Source organism: Nerophis ophidion, linkage group LG09 (assembly GCF_033978795.1).
Source record: "Nerophis ophidion isolate RoL-2023_Sa linkage group LG09, RoL_Noph_v1.0, whole genome shotgun sequence".
Taxonomy (NCBI): Eukaryota; Metazoa; Chordata; class Actinopteri; order Syngnathiformes; family Syngnathidae; genus Nerophis; species Nerophis ophidion.
In genome coordinates this window covers 11984883-12008771 of record NC_084619.1, presented here as the reverse complement: position 1 = coordinate 12008771, position 23889 = coordinate 11984883, and the positions used below count along the sequence as shown (strand labels likewise).

Here is a 23889-nt window from a genome sequence, read left to right as displayed (position 1 = left end):
GTTTATAATATTTAGCACTGATGGACCTAATAATACAAAGAGCTCCTTGATCAGTTTCCCAGGAAGAGGGTCAAGTAAACATGTTGTCTGTTTTATTCCATTTACACGTTGTAACAATTCCTCTAATGTTATTTCCTCAAAACGAGAGAAACTATTTTGGAGGGCAGTATCCGCCGTATATACAATCGTGTCAGTGTTAATAGAACCCCGTTGTAGCTGGGACGCATTGTCTTTAATCTCCTTTCTAATGACTTCAATTTTCTTACTAAAGAATTGCATAAAGTCATCAGCTGAGTGGGTTGAGCTACTGGAAGGAGTCCCTTGTTGGGTTAGCGATGCTACCGTACTACGCATACGTTAAGTTACCGCCTTAATCCAAAATGGAAAAAAATGATTTTTGTCCTCAAAATTCTAAAGAAAATTCCCCATAATGACAATTTTCTTTTTTTTTTTTTGAAAATGTATTTAAAAAAAAAAAAAAAAAATGTTTATCACATGTACATAAGTATTCACAGGACTTTGCTCAATACTTTGTTGATGCACCTTTGGCAGAAATTACAGCCTCAATTCTTTTTGAACACGATGCCACAAGCTTGGCACTCCTATCTGTGGGGCAGTTTCACCCCCATTCCTCTTTGCAGTACATCTCAAGCTCCATCAGGTTTGATGGGAAGTGTTGGTTTTCATCCAGGATGTCTCTGAGTACTATCCGGATGCACTGTAGCCCTAACCCTAACCCAACTTGAATACTGCCTAACCCCAAAAAAACTGAAACCCGTAACACTAAACTCTAACTAGAACGTGAAATCCTAACCCTATATCTTACCGTTTCTCAAAAACCTAACCCTACATAACAACCCAAACCCAAAACCCCAACTCCAACCCTACAATGTAGCCATAACATGCAACCCCAGGGGTCGGCAACCTTTACCAGTCAAAGAGCCATTTTGACCCGTTTCACAAAGTAAAGAAAACAATGGGAGCCACATAACTCTTTGGAAATTTATAATGAAATAATAATGCATACAGAGGTTTTTTTTTGCTTTGTGCTATGTATAAACCAGGGGTCTCACACACGCGGCCTGCACCTTAATATGAAAATGTTATGTTAGTGCGACCCGCAAGTTTTATATGAATGCCGCTTGACAGCGTCACACCTGCCAACTGTCCTAATTTTCCCGGGAGACTCCCAAATTTCAGAGTAATTAGTCTCTCGAATGTACGCTGGTGTTCACCCAATGAACAATAATAGGGGTGTACAAGAATCGCACTACCGCCCTCTACAGCTTGTACAAATAACTTGCCAGCCCAAAGAATTGTTTGACGAGGTTATTGCAGACACACGTAAGAGACTGCAAGGCATGCTTATTCAACAAAAATACGGGTTACACTGAGGGTGGCCGTTTAAATAACTTTAGCACTGTTACGAATATGCGCCACACTGTGAACCCACACCAAACAAGAATGACAAACACATTTCAGGAGAACATCCGCACTATAACACAACATAAACCCGACAGGACAAATACCCAGAATCCCATGTATCCTGACTCTTCCTGGCTCTATTATACACCCAGCTACCACCAACCCAACCACCCCCTCGTGTGACGGTTGAGGTGGGCAGGGTTGGGTTGGTGGTAGCTGGGTGTATAATGGAGCCCGGAAGAGTCAGGATACATGGGATTCTGGGTATTTGTTCTGTCGTGTTTATGTTGTGTTATGTGCGGATGTTCTCCTGAAATGTGTTTGTCATTCTTGTTTGGTGTGGGTTCACAGTGTGGCGCGTATTAGTAAGAGTGTTATATCACAACCCTCAGTGTGACCTGTATGGCTGTGGAACAAGTATGCCTTGCAGTTGCGTATTCGTTCAGATAGAGGTCGCATCCAAAATGTGACCGGACGGCCGCCACGCAGATAGCATGGTGAAAATCCTGGCGCCATGACATGTAGAAAGGGTGTTAAAGGCATTATCATCACGGCAAGTCCTCAAAGTTGATGTCTGGGTAAAAATCGAAAAATGTTTACCCGGGAGATTTCTGATGGAGACATTAAAATCGGAAATCTACCGGACTTCTCCGGGCGGTTGGCAAGTATGCGGCTGAGCCACATCAGAGTGGTCAAAGAGCCGCGGGTTGCCGACCCCTGTGCAACCCTAACCTGAAATCCTGACTCTAAGTTTCAACTCTACAGAGCAGCGTTCCATCTTGACAGTGATTTTTAACATGTCGTTTTGTTCTCTCTGTCCCTCAAAAGACATACAAGAAACACAAACGGGACAACGAGGCTGGGTCTTCGCTATCAAAAAACCGACACACAAACAGGACGCAGTCCCTGGAACACAATGCACACCACAAAGACAAACTGAGATTGGACTGACCTTTTGAGACACTCGCTTGTCACTCTAGCTGGTTGGCTAATGCTCCTAGTAGACATTTCCGTGGAGTATATTGTACAATTTAGCATTTGATTATTTCTATACTTTATTTAAACAAACTAGCATTTTGACGGGTCTAAGGAGGCTTTCCATGTATACGTGAAAGCTCCTGTGACCGTGAGGGAAATTGGAAGCAGGCAGCGTTTGCTGTGGGATCGTCCTTGATGTGTGAAACACGAGCACGCTCCTTGAATCCTGCCTGTCTGTGCTGTTGCATAAGCCCGAAATACTCTGTCCTCTAGGCACAAGATGCTTATCGCACAATAACCATATTGATAGTAAATTGGGCTCTCAAAGTCAATGCTTAATTAAAGATTAACCCATTATTATTAAACATCTAATTTAAGTAAAAAATAAATCAATCAATCAATCAATCAATGTTTACTTATATAGCCCTAAATCACTAGTGTCTCAAAGGGCTGCACAAACCACTACGACATCCTCGGTAGGCCCACATAAGGGCAAGGAAAACTCACACCCAGTGGGACATCGGTGACAATAATGACCCAGTGGGACGTCGGTGACAATGATGACTATGAGAACATGATACTGTGAAAGATCAATCCATAATGGATCCAACACAGTCGCGAGAGTCCAGTCCAAAGCGGATCCAACACAGCAGCGAGAGTCCCGTTCACAGCGGAGCCAGCAGGAAACCATCCCAAGCGGAGGCTGATCAGCAGCGCAGAGATGTCCCCAGCCGATACACAGGCGAGCAGTACATGGCCACCGGATCGGACCGGACTCCCTCCACAAAGGAGAGTGGGACATAGATGACATATTTAATATTTTTCATACGCAAACATATAGTCGTGGTCAAAAGTTTACATACACATGTGAAGGATGTACTGTAATGTCATGGCTGTCTTGAGTTTCCTATCATTTCTGACATCTGACGTCACGTGGACCAAGATAAGACCTTCTGGAGGAAAGTTCTGCGGTGAGATGAAACAAAAATTGAGCTGTTTGGCCACAATACCCAGCAATATGTTTGGAGGAGAAAAAGTAAGGCCTGTAATCACAGGAACACCATTCCTACCATCAAGCATGGTGGTGGTAATATTATGCTATGGACCTGTTGTGCTGCCAATGGAACTGGTGCTTTACATAGAGTAAATAGGACAATGAAAAAGGAAGATTACCTCCAAATTCTTCAGGAAAACCTAAAATCATCAACCTGGAGGTTGGGTCTTGGGCACAGTTGGGTTTTCCAACAGGACAATGACAGCAAGCACACGTCAAAAGTGGTAAAGGAATGGCTAAATCAAGCTAGAATTAAGGTTTTAAAACGGCCTTCCAAAAGTCCTGACTTAAACGTGTGGACAATGCTGAAGAAACAAGTCCATGTGAGAAAACCAACAAATTTAGCTGAACTGCACCAATTTTGTCTAGAGGATTGGTAAAAAAATCAACCAGAAGCTTGTGGATGGCTACCAGAAGCGCCTTATTGCAGTGAAACTTGCCAAGAGACACGTAACCAAATATTAACATTGCTGTATGTATACTTTTGACCCAGCAGATTTGGTCACATTTTCAGTAGCTCCATAATAAATTCATAAAAGAACACAACTTCATGAATGCTTTTTGTGACCAACAACTATGTGCTCCAATCACTCTATCACAAACAAATAAGAGTTGTAGAAATTATTGGAAATTTAAAACAGCCAAGAGATTATTTTCTTTAAAAAGTGTATGCAAACTTTTGAGCACAACTGTTTTTACATACATTTCTTTCTTGAGTTGCATTGCTAATGCCAAATGAAACATGGTTACTAATAATAAAGATTAAAAATGAACGATATTCAATCAAGATTAATCGCAAATAATCCACAGCAACCCTGCGATTAATCTGATCAAAATTGTTAAACACCAACGTTAATCTTTTTAATGGGACTTGAGCTTATTTAGAGAAAGATTACTGTATTATTTGTTCCCTCTCAGATACTGTATGCACATCAGCTGTTAAATATGAGGTATGGAGCTCGGTTATCATCCTCTGTGTTCTGTAAATGTGGTACCGAACCTTCATGGACATGTTTATTTTGTTGCTAATGTCATGCACATTCACATTGGCCCACTCAGTACCTACATTATACCTATGACGTCATCAGGAGTGGAGAGTGATGAAAACTTATTTATGCATTATTTTCCCTTATTTATGTGATGAGACCTATTGTGGCTCTTATGACTGATACAGACGGACTCATTTCACACATCCAATTTGAGATAAAAAAATCCAACTGGTGCTTTTTTTTTTTTTTTTTTTTGCTTATGCTGTTCAATATGTTGTTTTGTTAAGCTTCAAACAATGTTTGCATTGTACATGGTTGTTGGAATAAATAATGCTAGTACTTCACGGATGTTGCATTTGTGCTTGTGTCAAAATAGAATTATCTTCAAAGATATTGATCTTCAACTTGCACGCGAAAAAAACAAAAAACAAAACATGTTTCATCCAGAGTGGCGTGACATGCCAGATCAATAACAGGGACGATGGCACACAGGCAAGCATCAACTGGAAACATACTGCAACCTAAGAGGTAAGAGCTGTTAAAACAATATATTTTAGCATTTTTCATTTCATTTTCATTCTTAGCTGGATTATTTACATTTTCCCCTTTGCAAAATAGTCATCATTGATTTAGATCATAGGTAACTATGTTACACCACCGGCGGAATTTAAAACCACTTTCCCCGCCTGTAAATCCTGTTTTATCCCTTCCATGTTCAGTTCTCAGAAAAATTGAGGATTATGTGTGTGTGTGTGTGTCTCCTTTCCATTTTACAGCTGCCTCCAGTGTGTATTGCACTATGAGGTTTATGATTCATAATGAAAACAGTGAATTCATTTTCAATGTGGTTTATTCGAGGGAGAAAAGTGCCCCCGTGGAACAAAACCAGTATGCTAACATTCATTGGCGGCAACATGTGAACTGTGCTGCTAATTATTCAGCGTGCAACATTTCTGAAATCAGAACTGAAAATTTTAACACCAAACATTTATCAATCCGTAAGTGCTTGCATGTTAGAACCGTAAAGGCTTTAGACGTATAACCAGCTGCAGTTTGGACGTTTAACGATAAAGACTGATAATGATCTTTGTTTGTTAAAGTGATGATGAACATGCAGGCTTCCTGCTGGCTTACAGTGGCTGATTTGAGAATGCCGTGTAACTCTTCACTCTTCCGAAGAAGAACGGCGAGTACATCTTGTTCAGGTCAAATGCGGTGACGACACTTTCCCCAGTCAGCCTAGGGAAGCAAATCCAATCATATTTTTGACTAATCACAATCTGTAACAATGTCCATCTTTCATTTCTGTGCAAGTCTTACTTGTAAGTGATGTGGCAGGAATGATGCATCCACACCAGCTTATTGAAACTCTGACGCCCCCCAGAGGACAGAAGGAGCCCCACATGGAAGGTGTGCTCAGCCTCCGGCGCTGGGTTCCGCCTGCAGAACCGATTCTTTTGCATCTCCAATTTCTGTTGACATTTAAGGTCAGTATCAAGGTTGGCAGGTAGACAGTGACAACTTTTAAACAACGGTCTAAAAATGAATGACCAAATAGACTGACACATAAAATAATTCTCTTTTTAAAAAAAGATCAATTTAGACTTAGAAAATCTTCATTGTCCCCGAGGGGAAATTTGGTTTGTAGCAGTAGTCATTAAAAACAAGGTTCAACAGTGAAAACGAGGTACAACAGTAAAAAACGAGGTACAACAGTAAAAAACGAGGTACAACAGTAAAAAACGAGGTACAACAGTAAAAACGAGGTACAACAGTCAAAACGAGGTACAACAGTAAAAAACGAGGTACAACAGTAAAAAACGAGGTACAACAGTAAAAACGAGGTACAACAGTAAAAACGAGGTACAACAGTAAAAAACGAGGTACAACAGTAAAAAATGAGGTACAACAGCAAAACGAGGTACAACAGTAAAAACGAGGTACAACAGTCAAAACAAGGTACAACAGTGAAAACGAGGTACAACAGTCAAAACAAGGTACAACAGTAAAAACGAGGTACAACAGTCAAAACAAGGTACAACAGTCAAAACGAGGTACAACAGTCAAAACAAGGTACAACAGTCAAAACAAGGTACAACAGTAAAAACGAGGTACAACAGCAAAACGAGGTACAACAGTAAAAAACGAGGTACAACAGTAAAAACGAGGTACAACAGCAAAACGAGGTACAACAGTAAAAAACGAGGTACAACAGTAAAAACGAGGTACAACAGTCAAAACGAGGTACAACAGTAAAAACAAGGTACAACAGTCAAAACGAGGTACAACAGTCAAAACGAGGTACAACAGTAAAAAACGAGGTACAACAGTAAAAAATGAGGTACAACAGCAAAACGAGGTACAACAGTAAAAACGAGGTACAACAGTCAAAACAAGGTACAACAGTGAAAACGAGGTACAACAGTCAAAACAAGGTACAACAGTAAAAACGATGTACAACAGTCAAAACAAGGTACAACAGTCAAAACGAGGTACAACAGTGAAAACGAGGTACAACAGTGAAAACGAGGTACAACAGTCAAAACAAGGTACAACAGTAAAAACGAGGTACAACAGTCAAAACAAGGTACAACAGTCAAAACGAGGTACAACAGTCAAAACAAGGTACAACAGTCAAAACAAGGTACAACAGTAAAAACGAGGTACAACAGCAAAACGAGGTACAACAGTAAAAAACGAGGTACAACAGTAAAAACGAGGTACAACAGCAAAACGAGGTACAACAGTAAAAAACGAGGTACAACAGTAAAAACGAGGTACAACAGCAAAACGAGGTACAACAGTAAAAAACGAGGTACAACAGTCAAAACGAGGTACAACAGTCAAAACGAGGTACAACAGTAAAAACGAGGTACAACAGTCAAAACAAGGTACAACAGTGAAAACGAGGTACAACAGTCAAAACAAGGTACAACAGTAAAAAACGAGGTACAACAGTAAAAACGAGGTACAACAGTAAAAACAAGGTACAACAGTGAAAACGAGGTACAACAGTCAAAACAAGGTACAACAGTAAAAACGAGGTACAACAGCAAAACGAGGTACAACAGTAAAAAACGAGGTACAACAGTAAAAAACGAGGTACAACAGTAAAAACAAGGTACAAAAGTAAAAACAAGGTACAAATACATACAACATACAAACCACCATAAAGCTAAAACTAAAAACCTTTGTAATACAATAAAACTAATCACACGTCGCATCCCACTAAAGTGACTACATAGCAGCTAAGCTTGTTTAAGGAGCTCATTTATAAAAACAACAGCTGAGTCTCTTTTAATGCACAGCATAGGACACACAGCAATAGTGGTCCTGAGGTCCTGTTGATCAGGGGCAGCAGCTCCACAGTCATAGATCCACTAATAACATAGTCAAAAGCTTGTTCCCATAGGCACCAAAAACTGTTAATAATGTATAGACAAAAGTCTATTTTATATATATATATTATTATATATATAGTATTTATATAGATGTGTGTGTGGGTGTATATATGATGGATGTGTGTGTATTTTGGGGGTATATGCGTGTGTGTATGTATGTGCTTATGTGTGTATATGTATGTATGTATATGTATATATATATATATAATTTGTATGTATGTGTATATATGTGTGTGTGCATATGTATATATGTAAGTGTGTGTTAATTTAAATGTATTATATATAGATAATCTATAGCGTCTAGGCAGCAACCACTGAATTGAATTATATTATTATTGTATTATATATTGTATATATATATATTGTATATGTATAGGGGGTGGGACCTAATAAGTTTACTTCTTCCCACTCCCTTTTGAGCCAATCTTGACATCTACAAAAGATTAGTCACATGTAATGTTTACAATGTAGGTGTGAATATAATGTATATATATATATATATATATATTTATTTATTTTTTTTTTTTATTTTTATTTTGTATTTTATGTCATTCTTTTGTTTTATGTCATTCTTTTGTTTTGTTTGCATGGCTCAAAATTCATTCATTCATTCATTCAACAAAGGATCTTATGTATCGGTTGTTTTTGGCCTATTACTACATTCTGAGGGCAAGATTCTAAACTCTAAGAAAAGAGGATGCTGAGGGTTGACCAGAATGTCCTTTGCCTTCTGGATGACTCTGACCTGATAAATCTGGTTCAGGGGTTTCAAGGTAGTGCCTATGGTATTTTGGCACACCTTGATTATACCACCTAGTCTGTTTTTATTGGCCACACAGAGGTTACCAAATACAGAATTGATAGAATATGTTAAAATAGACTCGATACAAGATGAATAGAACATCCTCGTTAGTGTCCTATCAACCTGAAAACCCCTCAGTTTCCTCAAGAAAAACAGCCTCTAAATGACCTTCTTACAAATACGGTCAGTGTTGGCATCAAAGGTCAATTTATTGTCTATAATTGTGCCTAGATACCTGTATTCATGGACTATCTCAACAGCAGAGCCATTAATGAGAATTGGTTTAGGGCGGGGAAACACGACGAAAGTCAATGTACATCTCCTTCGTTTTATCGCCGTTAAGCTCCAGGTACAAATCATCGCACCATTTCTTAAAGTTCTCCAGAACTGGACCGTGATCTGACAATTCATTTGCATCGAGAGTTCTGGTATTTAAATTTTAGAAATAATTTGGAAATGGTCTGCTTAATACTTAAAAAAAAAAAAAAAAACATTCTACTATTTCAAACATATTAAAATTTCAGACTTCTGTGGAAAGTCTTCCAACACACTCACCTCATCTTTCCTCTTGCAGACGACAGCAAAAACTTTGGTTTGATTGTCCGTCTCTTGTGACAGACGGAAGTGACCGAACATGACAGCGTCCATTCTGCAAAACACACGGACAGGCTTCAGTTGACATATCGACTCATGCTTTGTGACATCATTTGAGACAAAACAACAGAGATGTACCTGACGTTCGGAGTGCGTAGGCGAGAGACAACATATTGAGGCTCCTCAGGCGTGGTCAGCATGAGGACTGTCCCATCAGGGAAGAAGCGCAGGTACCTAACAACTCACCCACGTGAATATTGGTCTGGTTTATAATTTACAAACCCCGTTTCCATATGAGTTGGGAAATTGCGGTAGATGTAAATAAAAACCGAATACAATGATATGCAAATCCTTTTCAACCCATATTCAGTTGAATGCACTACAAAGACAATATATTTGATGTTCAAACTCATAAACATTATTGTTTTTTTGCAAATAATAATTGACTTAAAATTTCATGGCTGCAACATGTGCCAAAGTAGTTGGGAAAGGGCATGTTCATCACTGTGTTACATCACCTTTTCTTTTAACAACACTCAATAAACGTTTGGGAACTGAGAAAAATAATTGTTGAAGTTTTGAAAGTGGAATTATTTCCCATTCTTGTTTTATGTAGAGCTTCAGTCATTCAACAGTCCGGGGTCTCCGCTGTCGTATTTTACGCTTCATAATGCGCCACACATTTTCGATGAGAGACAGGTCTGGACTGCAGGCGAGCCAGGAAAGTACCTGCACTCTTTTATTACAAAGCCACGCTGTTGTAACACGTGCTTAATGTGCTTGTCTTGCTGAAATAAGCAGGAGCGTCCATGAAAAAGACGGCGCTTAGATGGCAGCATATGTTGTTCCAAAACCTGTATGTACCTTTCAGCATTAATGGTGCCTTCACAGATGTGTAAGTTACCCATGCCTTGGGCACTAATGCACCCCCATACCATCACAGATGCTGGCTTTTGAACTTTGCGTCGATAACAGTCTGGATGTTTCGCTTCCCCTTTGGTCTGGATGACGAATGTCGAATATTTCCAAAAACAAATTCAATTGTGGACTCGTCAGACCACAGATCACTTTTCCACTTTGCATCAGTCCATCTTAGTTGATCTTGGGCCCAGAGAAGCCGGCGGCGTTTCTGGATGTTGTTGATAAATGGCTGTCGCTTTGCATAGTAGAGCTTTTAACTTGCACTTACAGATGTAGCGACAAACTGTATTTAGTGACAGTGGTTTTCTGAAGTGTTCCTGAGCCCATGTGGTGATATCCTTTAGAGATTGATGTCGGTTTTTGATACAGTGCCGTCTGACGGATCGAAGGTTATGGTCATTGAATGTTGGTTTTCGGCCATGCCGCTTACGTGGAGTGATTTCTCCAGATTCTCTGAACCTTTTGATGATATTATGGACCGTAGATGTTGAAATCCCTAAATTTCTTGCAATTGCACTTTGAGAAACGTTGTTCTTAAACTGTTGAGCAGTTGTGGACAAAGGGGTGTACCTCGCCCCATCCTTTCTTGTGAAAGACTGAGCATTTTTTGGGAAGCTGTTTTTATACCCAGTCATGGCACCCACCTGTTCCCAATTTGCCTGCACACCTGTGGGATGTTCCAAATAAGTGTTTGGTGAGCATTCCTCAACTTTATCAGTATTTATTGCCACCTTTCCAACTTCTTTGTCACGTGTTGCTGGCATCAAATTCTAAAGTTAATGATTATTTGCAGAAAAAAAAAAATCAGTTTGAACATCAGATATGTTGTCTTTGTAGCATATTCAACTGAATATGGGTTGAAAATGATTTGCAAATCATTGTATTCCGTTTATATTTCTACATAACACAATTTCCCAACTTATATGGAAACGGGGTTTGTAGATGCCAACGCAAAAGCTGTGTGGCCTACCTGTAGAACTCAACATGGTGCCAAGGCCGGTAGAACCCGTCTAGAGATTCCTCTCCTTGACGAATGTATGATGTCTTGCTGATGTAGACGCCTGCTCAGACAATGTTGTGTGCACGTCACAATCAAATAGTTGGTTGGTCATAACTCGTACAGTAGATACCATCAAATCGAACGCGGGGCCTCTTCAGGAACATCTCCCTCCAGGTCAGGAAGGGTCCAAGTTTGGTGCAGTTGCGTCCCCACACTCTTGAACAGGCTAAACGCCAAATCTCAGAGTCTCTGCAAATAAAATAAATAAATCAATCGAACTAAACCAGGAGTGTCCAAACTACGGCCCGCTACCCTTTCCAAATTTGCCCGCAATACGTCATGAATTCAACAAAGCATTGCACACGGAGTGCTTTCAAATTAATCTTAAAGAAAATGGATGGATGATAGCAGGTAGTCTCTGAATGCTACATATTTGTTACCATCTAGTGGACAATGTGAGTACATCAAGTACCTTGACGTGATAGTTCATCATTTACTTATGACACAATCCAAACAACCTTCCCAAGTCATGGTGCAACAAAACGAAAAAAATGCAACTAACATTAAAGTCAACACACATGGTCACACATAACACAACCTGCTCACTGAACATTGTGGATATTATGAAAAAACATCCATACACCATAACAAAAGTCTAAATGGATCCGCTTGAACTGAACTCTCGCGGCTGTGTTGGAGCCACTATGGATTGAACTTTCACAGTATCATGTTAGACCCGCTCGACATCCATTGCTTTCGGTCCCCTAGATGGGGGGGGTTTCCCACATCTGAGGTCCTCTCCAAGGTTTCTCATAGTCAGCATTGTCACTGGCGTCCCACTGGATGTGAATTCTCCCTGCCCACTGGGTGTGAGTTTTCCTTGCCCTTTTGTGGGTTCTTCCGAGGATGTTGTAGTCGTAATGATTTGTGCAGTCCTTTGAGACATTTGTGATTTGGGGCTATATAAATAAACATTGATTGATTGATTGATAAATTACACCCATTTAAATCCACTGGAGTGCATAATGGGGAAAAATGTAACACACTCTCTCCACACTTACCCATGTTTGGCACATTTTAGGTGCTTGATATTGTGTATTTTCTTCCTTCAGCACAGTTACTATATGGAACAATTTAGCACATATGCACTTCAGCACTTCCCCACCTGCCTTATGGACTAGAATTACTATGGCAAGCCTTCTCAAATACATTATTCTACTGATTATAACTGACGCTGGCGCTGTGTAACTAATCTTTTTGTGGACCCTGTTGTATACACCATCAACCTGCGGCGGACTGCAGATAGAAATGAAGTCTTTGGCTATAATTAAGGCACATGTAATATCTATTTTATATGGTAATTGTGTGCATGTTTGGAATTAACTAACACCATAACCACATTATCATCATTAATGTGCATTGTCCCATGTAACAAAGATATAACAAATATAAGGCATGGGCACTTCCTAGGAGGAGTTTTATTATATATCTACGAACAAGCATATTGATGTGTCTAGAGTGACAGGCAATGGTTAAGTCAGAGAAAAATGATATGTTTCTGTGCGGCCCAGTAGTAAATGCGTCGCAGACCAGTGGTTGGAGGCCACTGTCAGTAAGCCTCACAAGTTTCAACAAGCATTCAAACCAGTTATTAGGCCTTCTTAGGTGGCTAAAGGATCCTTAAAATATTCCCAAGCCCCCCAAAATATTTGGGGTTTTATTTATTCATTGAACTATAATTATAAATAGGTTAAGCTTGTCTTAACCTAACAGTGCAGGGTTATTTAACAATGTAATGAAAAGAGCTGCGGTTTCAAGAGTCCAAAGGCTCGGGCCAGACATCATAAAATGGTTATATTCCTTGGAGACTTGTTTACTTATTTACAAATTAACACATTGGCTTTCACAATGCACTGTCAATGAATTCATTGTTGAGCCCCTCGCTACTCAATTTCAGCGTGTGCAGCTAGTTAACAGTATGAATTAACAAAAGTCCTAAAAGTTTTGTTGGAGATTGATGTTCCTTATTCTGAATTATTTTTCTTCCTAGGTTTTACTTCTTTACACTTCTTCCTTCATTTAGGTTTGTAAAACTGAAAATATAAACATAAAATAAGCTTTGTGATGAAATATACACGTGGATTTCTATCATTGTTGCTTCTTATCTAGAACACTGTGTCTGTTGCTTAAAGGGTCCTGACAGTAAACAATGACTTGAGCACTAACTCGGTGTAGAACAGTCATACTATGTTATCCAATCGTTGTTAAAAAGTCTGATTTTCTCATTTTTTATGGTTAAATGCATGGTCTTCTTCTACTCACTACATTGCTGCTTCATTGTGACACATTCCTTGCTATTGCCCTCTGTGGGGTGACGGGTGTACTACATACATGAGCAACCCTACTTTTAATGCATCCATCAAGCCTATTTAGGTGATGTTCGGTGGGCCAAATGAAAAGCTTTGGCGGGCCACCTATTGAATACAGTTGTCATAGCGTATGGTAGAGATGATACGTTTCATCTGAATAATAATCATAATACATCAATAAACAAAAATAATTTAACAATTATAATTATTGTTGCAGCTAATAGGGGTTTATTCTAGTCTTTTAAAAACTAGTGTGGCCTGTTTCAAACTTTAATCAAGGTTCCATGAACACACAACAATTATGTGCTATGAGATACAATAGTGACACTTGAACATAATTTTGTCCGATGCTGCCACAAAGTCATATTTTTTACCTTTTTTCTATCAGCTCACCCTAGTTCCCAAATATTGGTGCCGTGTGTGAATGCATAAATGTAAGCTTTTATGCGTTGAGTGAAAAGTGAAGTGTTCCATGCTTGGTTTGCGCTGCCAGGAAGAATGAAACATTTGGCATTTTTTCAAAGACTGTAGGTTGTGTTTCATATTCCTCATTTGATAAAAATAAACAAAAAAACATTATTGAACTTTTGACAGCAAAGTTTATTGTCGAAACCGGTATGTGTTTGGTAGCGCCTGCGCAGTTTATATTAAAGTTATTAGAAGGACACGAGTGTTGCTGGCCTTGCTTTTTCTTTAAGTACACTTTTTGCCGAGCACCTCTTTATTTTTGTTTTATAACGTTTTTTGGAGAGTGGGTGTTTTTCCTGTATTGTATATCTGTACAAAAGTCCAGGCCATGATCATGTGGCCTCCTTAGTTTTTGTGGCCCCTAAAAACAACCGCATCGAATGTTTATGCGACGGGCCAGCTCTTTGACTGAATATACTTCAGACTAACGTATATGTGCTGTAATATGTGTGCTGTAAGTGGCATGTGTAAAGAAAACATACATTTGACACATGAGAAGCATGATGAGGTTTGCCATGTTGTTTTGATTGGGATGTTCTGAGTCCTGTGTTAAATGCTATTTAAAATTGGACACCTTTGGCTTTATGTACTACACCCAGAATGATTGTGTTGCAACATTCGACAAATGCAAAACTGATGAAAAACAAGCCCACCTTGCACAAATGTAAAATCCACGGCAAACCAGCGACAGCTGCTCCAGGGCTCGCATGTCCAGGTCGCTCGACACAACCCAACGGAAAATGTACATCAAGATCTCCCGTGGCAATGCTACGATCACACAAAATAAACATAAAGGGGACGTAATCACGGAAATAAAAGACATCACAGATAATGTATATCCTACCTGATATATGCACCTGAGACATTTCAAACTCAGGAGAACAAATCTTGGCAAAGGTGTTTCCCAATGTGAGCTGATGCTCAAAGTAGGCAATAAGATCCTCAATGTCTCCATCAGCGTCTCTCTCCTCGCTGCTCCAATGTAAAAAAGTGATAGGTTTCTTAAATACAAGGATAAGACACCTACATGCCACATTCATATCACTTCTGAACATGGAGTCTTGTCAACTCGGGCTGAACAATTAATGAAATTATAATTTCGATTTCCAAAATAGCTTTTCACGAATATGAAAATATAATAATAGAAAAAACAACAACGATTGAGCTGCGCAACGCGCATTAAACTCCAGAGGTTGTGACGGTGAAACAGTTGAGAAGCGAATAAGTGAAAAAAGAGCATGTCTTCTCGAAGTTTGGGATATCACCGCGGTTGCTACTTTTTATTTGACACAACGCTAATATGCCTAATCAATTATTGCTAAACTAAACAAAAAAATAAGGCATATGATTTCTACATTTAAGAAATCACGGATGGAGTCACATAATTGGCCAATAAAACAGAATCCGCACACCAGCACAAAATAATATCAGGGACATTGACATAAATGTGAGTGAAATGCTGTCATTGTGAAGAGAAGGAACATTTGTTTGGGCAAATAATGTGTCCGGTAGCACTCATTCATACCCGAGAGTCTAAAGTGCCCCGTCATGAACTAAACAATGTGGAGACGGCCACTTGAAACAGCAACTGAACTACGATGCTAAATAAAGCAAGCAAGAACAACCCATACACCCACAACACAACTCATCTGCTTGTGTTGTGGTGAACGACATCATCACTGGATCAATAATGTACAAACAGTGGTCGCAACTTGAGAGGCTCTTTTTTTTTAAAAGCATCAAGTCAGTCGCCTCTTTATTCGTCAAGCAGAGAACAGCAAAGCATGCTCTCCCCTTCACAATAATAGTGCGCTGCGCCACATCCGGTCTGACTGCGCTAACAAAATAAAGGTTTCAAAAAATAATTTCCACAAGGCTTATATACTTAAAGCATTTATCGATACATTTACAAAATGATTATGCTTTGACCTAAAATACTGTTCAAAAGATTTTGCATTTATTTGAATTTTATTTTAAACAAAAAGCACACTTTATGATGGTATAATAAGTGTGAAAGGTAAAAACGGAATTAAAAACGAAACAGAAAAACTTAATCTATTATTACATTGCTATTATTTAAATGTATTGTTATTATTATTTTTTTTTTACTTTTTAATTTACATCCACTTTTTTCCTAAACTATATTTAAAGTAGAGTTTTGGTAAAACAATACTCATTTTTTCAAATGTATTAATAATCGTGTAACTAATCATGATAACAATATCAAAAAAATAACCGTGATTATTATATTTGCCATAATCGTCCAGCCCTATTCACAAAAATGTCAAGGATCTTACTAGTTTCTTTCAGCTCGATCAGCATCAGGACGGCTGTAGTAGATTTTTGACTCTATGTCAGGCACAAGCTGCATAGCCAGGCGATAGAACTTGATTGCTGCCAACAAAACAGGTCAAAGACACATTCAAGATAACTGGAGTGGACTTTTACAATTTATAAAACATTGCAGATTGCAATTAGGATGCATTTCCAAAGACTTCTGAACGGTCCATTATGTATAGTGGACCCTCACAACTCCCAGTGGTATAACATTGGGAAGAATATGGTGCAAAAGTCAAACAAAACGAAAAATGTTGCCAAAATAAATTAAAAAAAAGAGTCAAACTAGATGTAGGAGTATTAATGATAGAAATGTACTGAGTATTTCAGTAATACAGGTGGCCTCTAAATATGTTTAGATAGGGACGGCGTGGCGCAGTGGGAGAGTGGCCGTGCGCAACCCGAGGATCCCTGGTTCAAATCCCACCTAGTACAAACCTCGTCACGTCCGTTGTGTCCTGAGCAAGACACTTCACCCTTGCTCCTGATGGGTGCTGGTTGGCGCCTTGCATGGCAGCTCCCTCCATCAGTTTGTGTGAATGTGTGTGTGAATGGGTAAATGTGGAAGTAATGTCAAAGCGCTTTGAGTACCTTGAAGGTAGAAAAGCGCTATACAAGTACAACCCATTTATTTATTTATTATAACTCCAACAAACAGTAAAAGAATACAGAGATATTCTCACTTTCCATGCAAGTGAAAAGTGCAACCTGTTTTACTGCATTTCAAGCTGGTTTTAAAAAAGAAAATCCAACCAATGTGGCTTTGCCGGTCGTTTTTTTTGTTACATTACTAGGGGCCTCGTGTAACAAGTTTGTGTAAGCACTAAAACCTTGCATGTGACCATTTTGACGGCAAAGATGAATCAAGCCTGACGCTGACGTGGAAATGTGCACTGCCTCACGGAAACTCCATAGCTGCCGTAACCACAATTCTACAGGCTGTGTATACTTTAGCAACTTATAGTGGTGATGCTGGGTAACCGTTCACATAAAAAAGTGCTAACCTTTAGTCCTCAGACTGATTAATGTTCCCATCAGAAACATATTAACAATTGACCCCCCCCCCACAAACCCCATGTGAGCAGGCTACTGTACAAACACTTTATGTTATAAGTTACACTAATTATTTTACATTTGGGTCATGTGTTACCCACTTCTTCTAAAAAAATGTAAGTATAATTGTAGCGACTATCTTTGTGCAGCATTCTTCTTCTTTCTTCTACACCAGTGGTTCTCAAATGGGGGTACGCATACCTCTGGGGGTACTTGAATGTATTCCAAGGGGTAGGTGAGATTTTTTTTAAATATTCTAAAAATAGCAACAATTCAAAAATAAAGATATTTATTGAAAAATACTTCAACTAAATATGAATGTAATTCCATAAACTGTGGAAAGAAATGTAACAATGCAATATTCAGTGTTGACAGCTAGATTTTTTGTGGACATGTTCCATAAATATTGATGTTAAATATTTATTTTTTTGTGAAGAAATGTTTAGAATTAAGTTGACGAATCCAGATGCATCTCTATTACAATCCCCAAAGAGGGCACTTTAAGTTGATGATTACTTCTATGTGTAGAAATGTTTATTTATAATTGAATCACTTGTTTATTTTTCAACAAGTTTTTTGTTATTTTTATACCTTTTTTTCTAAATAGTTCAAGAAAGACCACTACAAATGAGCAACATTTTGCACTGTTGTACAATTTAATAAATCAGAAACTGATGAAATAGTGCTGTATTTTACTTCTATATCTCTTTTTTTCAACCAAAAATGCTTTGCTCTGATTAGGGGGTACTTGAATTAAAAAAATGTTCACAGGGGGTACTTCACTGAAAAAAGGTTGAGAATCACTGTTCTACACGACCATTTTTTTTTATTTCCGCCTGCGGGAGACACGGCAATGACAGGCCGACAATCGCTTTGCAGTTTGTTCCAAACCGGAGAAAGAAGCCCCTCCTGCTGACCTGTGGTTGGTCAGACCATACCGAGCTCCAACACATGGCTACTTTCATAAGGATTTTGATATTCTTAAAGGGCCGTGGTCTGGGCGTGCCAAGCCCTGCACACGTCTGCGGCAGATTTCAAGTTGATTGCGTGCAAATACTTTATTACATCTGAATTTTTTCTTGCACACGCGTAAGTTTTTTGGATTTGATCGTACGTCCATTTTTCATTTTTAGTAGTAAGGTCACGCAACTTTCTTTATATGAGGCCCCAGGTACCTTAAGGTCTACCCTGTAGATTACCTGTCCCCCACAGCTAAAGAATGGAAGCGCTAAAGATTTATTGAAAAAAATCATAACAATTAGAAGAATAATGAAAGGGTGGTTAGCTTATTTTTAATTTGCATGACAGTTAATATTAACATGTTGCAGAGTTGATAAATATTTTATGATGACGTCAGGTTATTTCAAGTAAATGACACATGAATAAATTCACCTTCATAGACTGCTCCCTTCTGCTCTTCCTGAACAGCCCTCAAGAACAGCTCTGCCGCCTGAGTGGAGACCAATGTTTTTGTTGTTGTTTTTTTAAATAAGCGCCTCTTAGCTTATAAAGTCCATTGTTTTGTTTTCATGACATACCTTTTCCTCTCGAGCAATTTCTTGCGTCCTCCTCTGACCGGACGCTCGCAGAAGCCGCAGACCCATGCCGCTCGCATCGGAGCTCGGTTTGAGCTCGGACATCCACTGAGCTCGAAAGGCACTGAGCTCCAACTGCAGTGGAATCACAGCAAAGAAAACTTGTTTCACCAAAACATTTTACTATACTCAGTTGTGATCATTTGCATTTACTCATTTAATTACTTTTACTTGATTGGTGGCCTTGTTTTTAAATCTTACTCAAATTTTAAAAGTGTAACAAACTATGTGGCGATAAAGCTACATAACAAAAAGAAGCTATAAAATACAGTTTTTGCCCAAATAACCTTTTTTACCTCAACATTTGGGTCATCAGCAGAATCATCCTCCTCCTCTTCCTCCTCCAGTATACCACCAACATCTACGTTTTCTTCAGCCTAGTAAAAATTTAAAGTAAATACACAAATTGTGGTGACCAAAATGCACAGTTTGGATGAAAATCAGAGCTTTTATATGTGGTAATGTGATAAGATATATATATCTTTTTTATTTATCTTTTTTAAACAATGTAACATTCCCTAAACTAGGTAGAATCTAATTCTCTCCTCAGATAATATAATAGTTTTTTGTCATTGTAATCTTACTGTAGTAGCAAAAAATCCACTGATATTGCCTTTAAATATAACTGAAGTTATCAGTTTTTAAAAAAAAAATGTTTCTTTATTTTTCTCAAGCTCCTCCCTCCAGTTTGTCTAGTGCAGGCCTGGGCAATTATTTTGACTCGGGGGCCAAATTTAGAGAAAAAAATGGGTCTGGGGGCGGTAAATCTATTTTTAGGAAAACTAATACAAAACCTTGCAATAAAGTCTGATTGAATGGTAAAAATGTTATTACAGAATGGATATTTTTTTTTCCTATGAACAATAAAAAACTGAATATTGAAAACATATGAATATGAATCGACATATTTTACAATCAAATGCAACAAACAGCGCAATATAAACGTGATGGGTTAAAAAAAAAATCATCTACAATCTAAGATTTTTGGTTAAAATAAAGCCAATAATGCTATTTTTCTGGTCCCCTCTATTTAGAAAAGTATCAAAGCACCAAAAAGCATCAAAATAATATTGGTATCAGGACAACACTAGTCACTAAAATATCATGCAAAAGCGCAGATTCCAACCCTTGAAATATGTTGTATAGTTCAAGACTTTGAAAACATCATTGCACACCATAATTGCAGCTACACTTTCCATCTTAAAGATCTAAAAAAAATATTTGGGATTGTCCGAGGGGCCAGATTGAAAAGCTTAACCGGCCGCATGTGGCCCCCGGGCCTTAATTTGCCCAGGTCTGGTTTTTGATTGATTGATTGATTGATACTTTTATTAGTATATTGCACAGTTCAGTACATATTCCGTACAATTGACCACTAAATGGTAACACCCGAATAAGTTTTTCAACTTGTTTAAGTCGGGGTCCGTGTTAATCAAATCATGGTAAAGTGGTCTAGTGGGAGGCCTGCATCGCATTTAGAAAACACCTTGTAGGAGTAGAGCTAAATGTGGCATTATGAAAACAATGAAGACCACTGTCATTCTAATACAACTAGATCTGTAAAGCATGGTCTATGTTGAGTATTATGGTTCGTACATTACTGTTAGGGGTGTGGGGAAAAATTGATTTGAATACGAATCGCGATTCTCACTTTGTGCGATTCAGAATCGATTCTTTTTTTTTTTTAATCGAATTTTTTTTTCAACAAACCGATACACAGCAATACCATAACAATGCAATCCAATTCCAAAACCAAACATAACCCAGCAACACTCAGAACTGCAATAAACAAAGCAATTGAGAGGAGACACAAACACGACACAGAACAAACCAAAAGTAGTGAAACAAAAATGAATATTATCAACAACAGTATCAATATTAGTTATAATTTCACCATAGCAGTGATTAAAAATCCCTCATTGACATTATTAGTAGACATTTATAAAAATTAAAAAAAACAGTGGCTTACACTTGCATCGCATCTCATAAGCTTGACAACACAATGTGTCCAATATTTCACAAAGATAAAATAAGTCATATTTTTGGTTCGTTTAATAGTTAAAACAAATTTACATTATTGCAATCAGTTGATAAAACATTGTCCTTTACAATTATAAAAGCTTTTTTTTTTTTTAAATCTACTACTCTGCTAGCATATCAGCAAACTGGGGTAGATCCTGCTGAAATCCTATGTATTGAATGAATACAGAATCGTTTTGAATCGGAAAAATATCGTTTTTGAATCGAAAAAAATCGATTTATTATCGAATCGTGACCCCAAGAATCGATATTGAATTGAATCGTGGGACACCCAAAGATTCGCAGCCCTAAAATATCCATCCATCCATCCATCATCTTCCGCTTATCCGAGGTCGGGTAGCAGGGGCAGCAGCCTAAGCAGGGAAGCCCAGACTTCCCTATCTCCGGCCACTTCGTCTAGCTCTTCCCGGGGGATCCCGAGGCGTTCCCAGGCCAGCTGGGAGACATAGTCTTCCCAACGTGTCCTGGGTCTTCCCCGTGGCCTGCTACCAGCTGGACGTGCCCTAAACACATCCCGAGGGAGGCGTTCGGGTGGCATGCTGACCAGATGCCCGAACCACCTCATCTGGCTCCTCTCGATGTGGAGGAGCAGCGGCTTTACTTTGAGTTCCTCCCGGATGACAGAGCTTCTCACCCTATCTCTAAGGGAGAGCCCCGCCACACGGCGGAGGAAACTCGTTTCGGCCGCTTGTACCCGTGATCTTATCTTTTTGGTCATGACCCAAAGCTCATGACCATAGGTGAGGATGGGAACGTAGATCGACCGGTAAATTGAGAGCTTTGCCTTCCGGCTCAGCTCCTTCTTCACCACAACGGATCGATACAACGTCCGCATTACTGAAGACGCCGCACCGATCCGCCTGTCGATCTCACGATCCACTCTTCCCCCACTCGTGAACAAGACTCCTAGGTACTTGAACTCCTCCACTTGGGGCAGGGTCTCCTCCCCAACCCGGAGATGGCACTCCACCCTTTTCCGGGCGAGAACCATGGACTCGGACTTGGAGGCGCTGATTCTCATTCCGGTCGCTTCACACTCGGCTGCGAACCGATCCAGTGAGAGCTGAAGATCCCGGCCAGATGAAGCCATCAGGACTACATCATCTGCAAAAAGCAGAGACCTAATCCCGTGGCCACCAAACCGGATCCCCTCAACGCCTTGGCTGCGCCTAGAAATTCTGTCCATAAAAGTTATGAACAGAATCGGTGACAAAGGACAGCCTTGGCGGAGTCCAACCCTATATATATATATATATATATATATATATATATATATATATATATATATATATATATATATATATATATATATATATTAAACAATGTAACATTCCCATCAACTGATTTTGCCTTCAAATATAACTGAACTTATCAGGTTTTTAAAAAACATTTTCTTTATTTTTCTCAAGCCGCTCCCTCCAGTTTGTCTATTGGGAGGCCTGCCTAGCATTTAGAAAACAGCTAAATGTGAAATTTATCAAAACAAGGAAGATCACTTACATTCTAATACAACTAAATCCGTCAAACATGGTCCATGTTAAGTATTATGGTTCGTACATTACTATTTATTACTCATTTATTACCTATGGTACATTTAGATTAATAGCAACTGGATCATTAATTAATGTAATTATGGACTCTGTAACAGTACATTTTATTAGTAAAAGGGAATACATTAGTTGACATGACTCCCTAAATCGAATAATACTCTTTTATTTCTGGAAATGGAAATTAGTTTTATTTGTCAAGTTGCTGTTGAGTAATAACTCACCATCTGGTTCTTTTAGCTAACGTTGAACTCAACCACAACTATCCTCACTCGTGTGCGATCAAACAGTGCCAGTGGTCAAATAACATAAAAAGAAATAACATTATATAATTTTAAAACTATACAAAGTTTATAGTACTAGCGTGCAGGTGTTGAGATATCTGTCATGCTAAGTTAGCTACCTCCGTTAGCATGCTAATGTATTTTTAGCATGGCTAGTAGGTAACGAGCAGGGTGACCCACCATGACAACTTGGCCAAGAATAGTCTTTAGGTGTGTGTGCGTCTTCACAAACGGTCGGCGTTCAACGCTTACAGTTCACGGTCGGAGAAACGAACCACAGAACGAACATATTTACGAGCACGCAAGAAGGCAGCCATTTCGCTGAAAGCTCCGACCAGCGACCGGAGCGTGAACGTCTCGTAAAGCCGGAAGCAGCTCGTCCGCCACGCCCCCTTTTTGACTTGTTGTCGTTTCGGCAGTGTTTTTCAACCACTGTGCCGCGGCACACAGGCTTTGATTGATTGAAACTTTTATTAGTCGATTGCAAAGGAAGATAATATATTATATGAAACAGTGCAGTTTACACAATACAGTACATATTCCGTACAATTGACCACTAAATGGTGACACCCGAATTGATTGATTGATTGATAGTTTTATTAGTAGATTGCACAGTACAGTACATATTCCGTACAATTGACCACTAAATGGTAACACCCGAATAAGTTTTTCAACTTGTTTATGTCGGGGTCCACGTTAATCAATTCATGGTACAAATATATACTATCAACATAATACAGTCATCACACAAAAATAAGCTTTTCCACTTGTTTAAAGGCCTACTGAAACCCACTACTACCCACCACGCAGTCTGATAGTTTATATATCAATATCATTGCAACACATGCCAATACGGCCTTTTTAGTTTACTAAATTACAATTTTAAATTTCCCGGGAGTTTTTTCTTGAAAACGTCGCGTAATGATGACGTGTACGCGTGACGTCACGGGCTGTTATGAATATGAGCGCTGCGCACACACACAGCTAAAAGTCGTCTGCTTTAACGGCATAATTACACAGTATTTCGGACAT

The 23889-nt window shown here is 39.0% G+C and overlaps 2 protein-coding genes across 5 annotated transcripts in view; one reads left to right on the top strand and one right to left on the bottom strand.

The window, feature by feature from the left end:
• The window catches only part of elovl5 (ELOVL fatty acid elongase 5), a 35713-nt gene extending 29691 nt beyond the window's left edge, over nt 1-6022 (top strand). For 2 of the 3 annotated variants that reach the window (XM_061910317.1, XM_061910318.1), the window contains exon 8: nt 2254-2812. In XM_061910317.1, coding sequence (XP_061766301.1) covers nt 2254-2376 — 123 coding nt within the window. In that variant the 3' untranslated portion in view covers nt 2377-2812. Of the gene's footprint in view, nt 1-2253; nt 2813-4822 lie in introns of those variants that run through there. The other variant, XM_061910319.1, reaches the window with a different exon arrangement.
• Nucleotides 5279-23244, bottom strand: fbxo9 (F-box protein 9). Of its 2 annotated transcripts, none has more exons than XM_061910315.1 (13): nt 23038-23244; nt 19283-19363; nt 18930-19061; nt 18784-18841; nt 16299-16395; nt 14846-14976; nt 14655-14769; nt 11295-11413; nt 11135-11225; nt 9382-9477; nt 9205-9298; nt 5767-5918; nt 5279-5685 (listed from the first exon to the last, which is right to left on the bottom strand). In XM_061910315.1, the coding sequence occupies exons 1-13, from the start codon at nt 23038-23040 to the stop codon at nt 5577-5579; spliced, it is 1278 nt and encodes a 425-aa protein (XP_061766299.1). In that variant the 5' UTR covers nt 23041-23244; the 3' UTR covers nt 5279-5576. The 2 variants fall into 2 exon arrangements, with proteins under 2 accessions (XP_061766299.1, XP_061766300.1); XM_061910316.1 differs by having other exon boundaries at nt 14846-14973.
• Nucleotides 23245-23889: the final 645 nt, after the last annotated feature.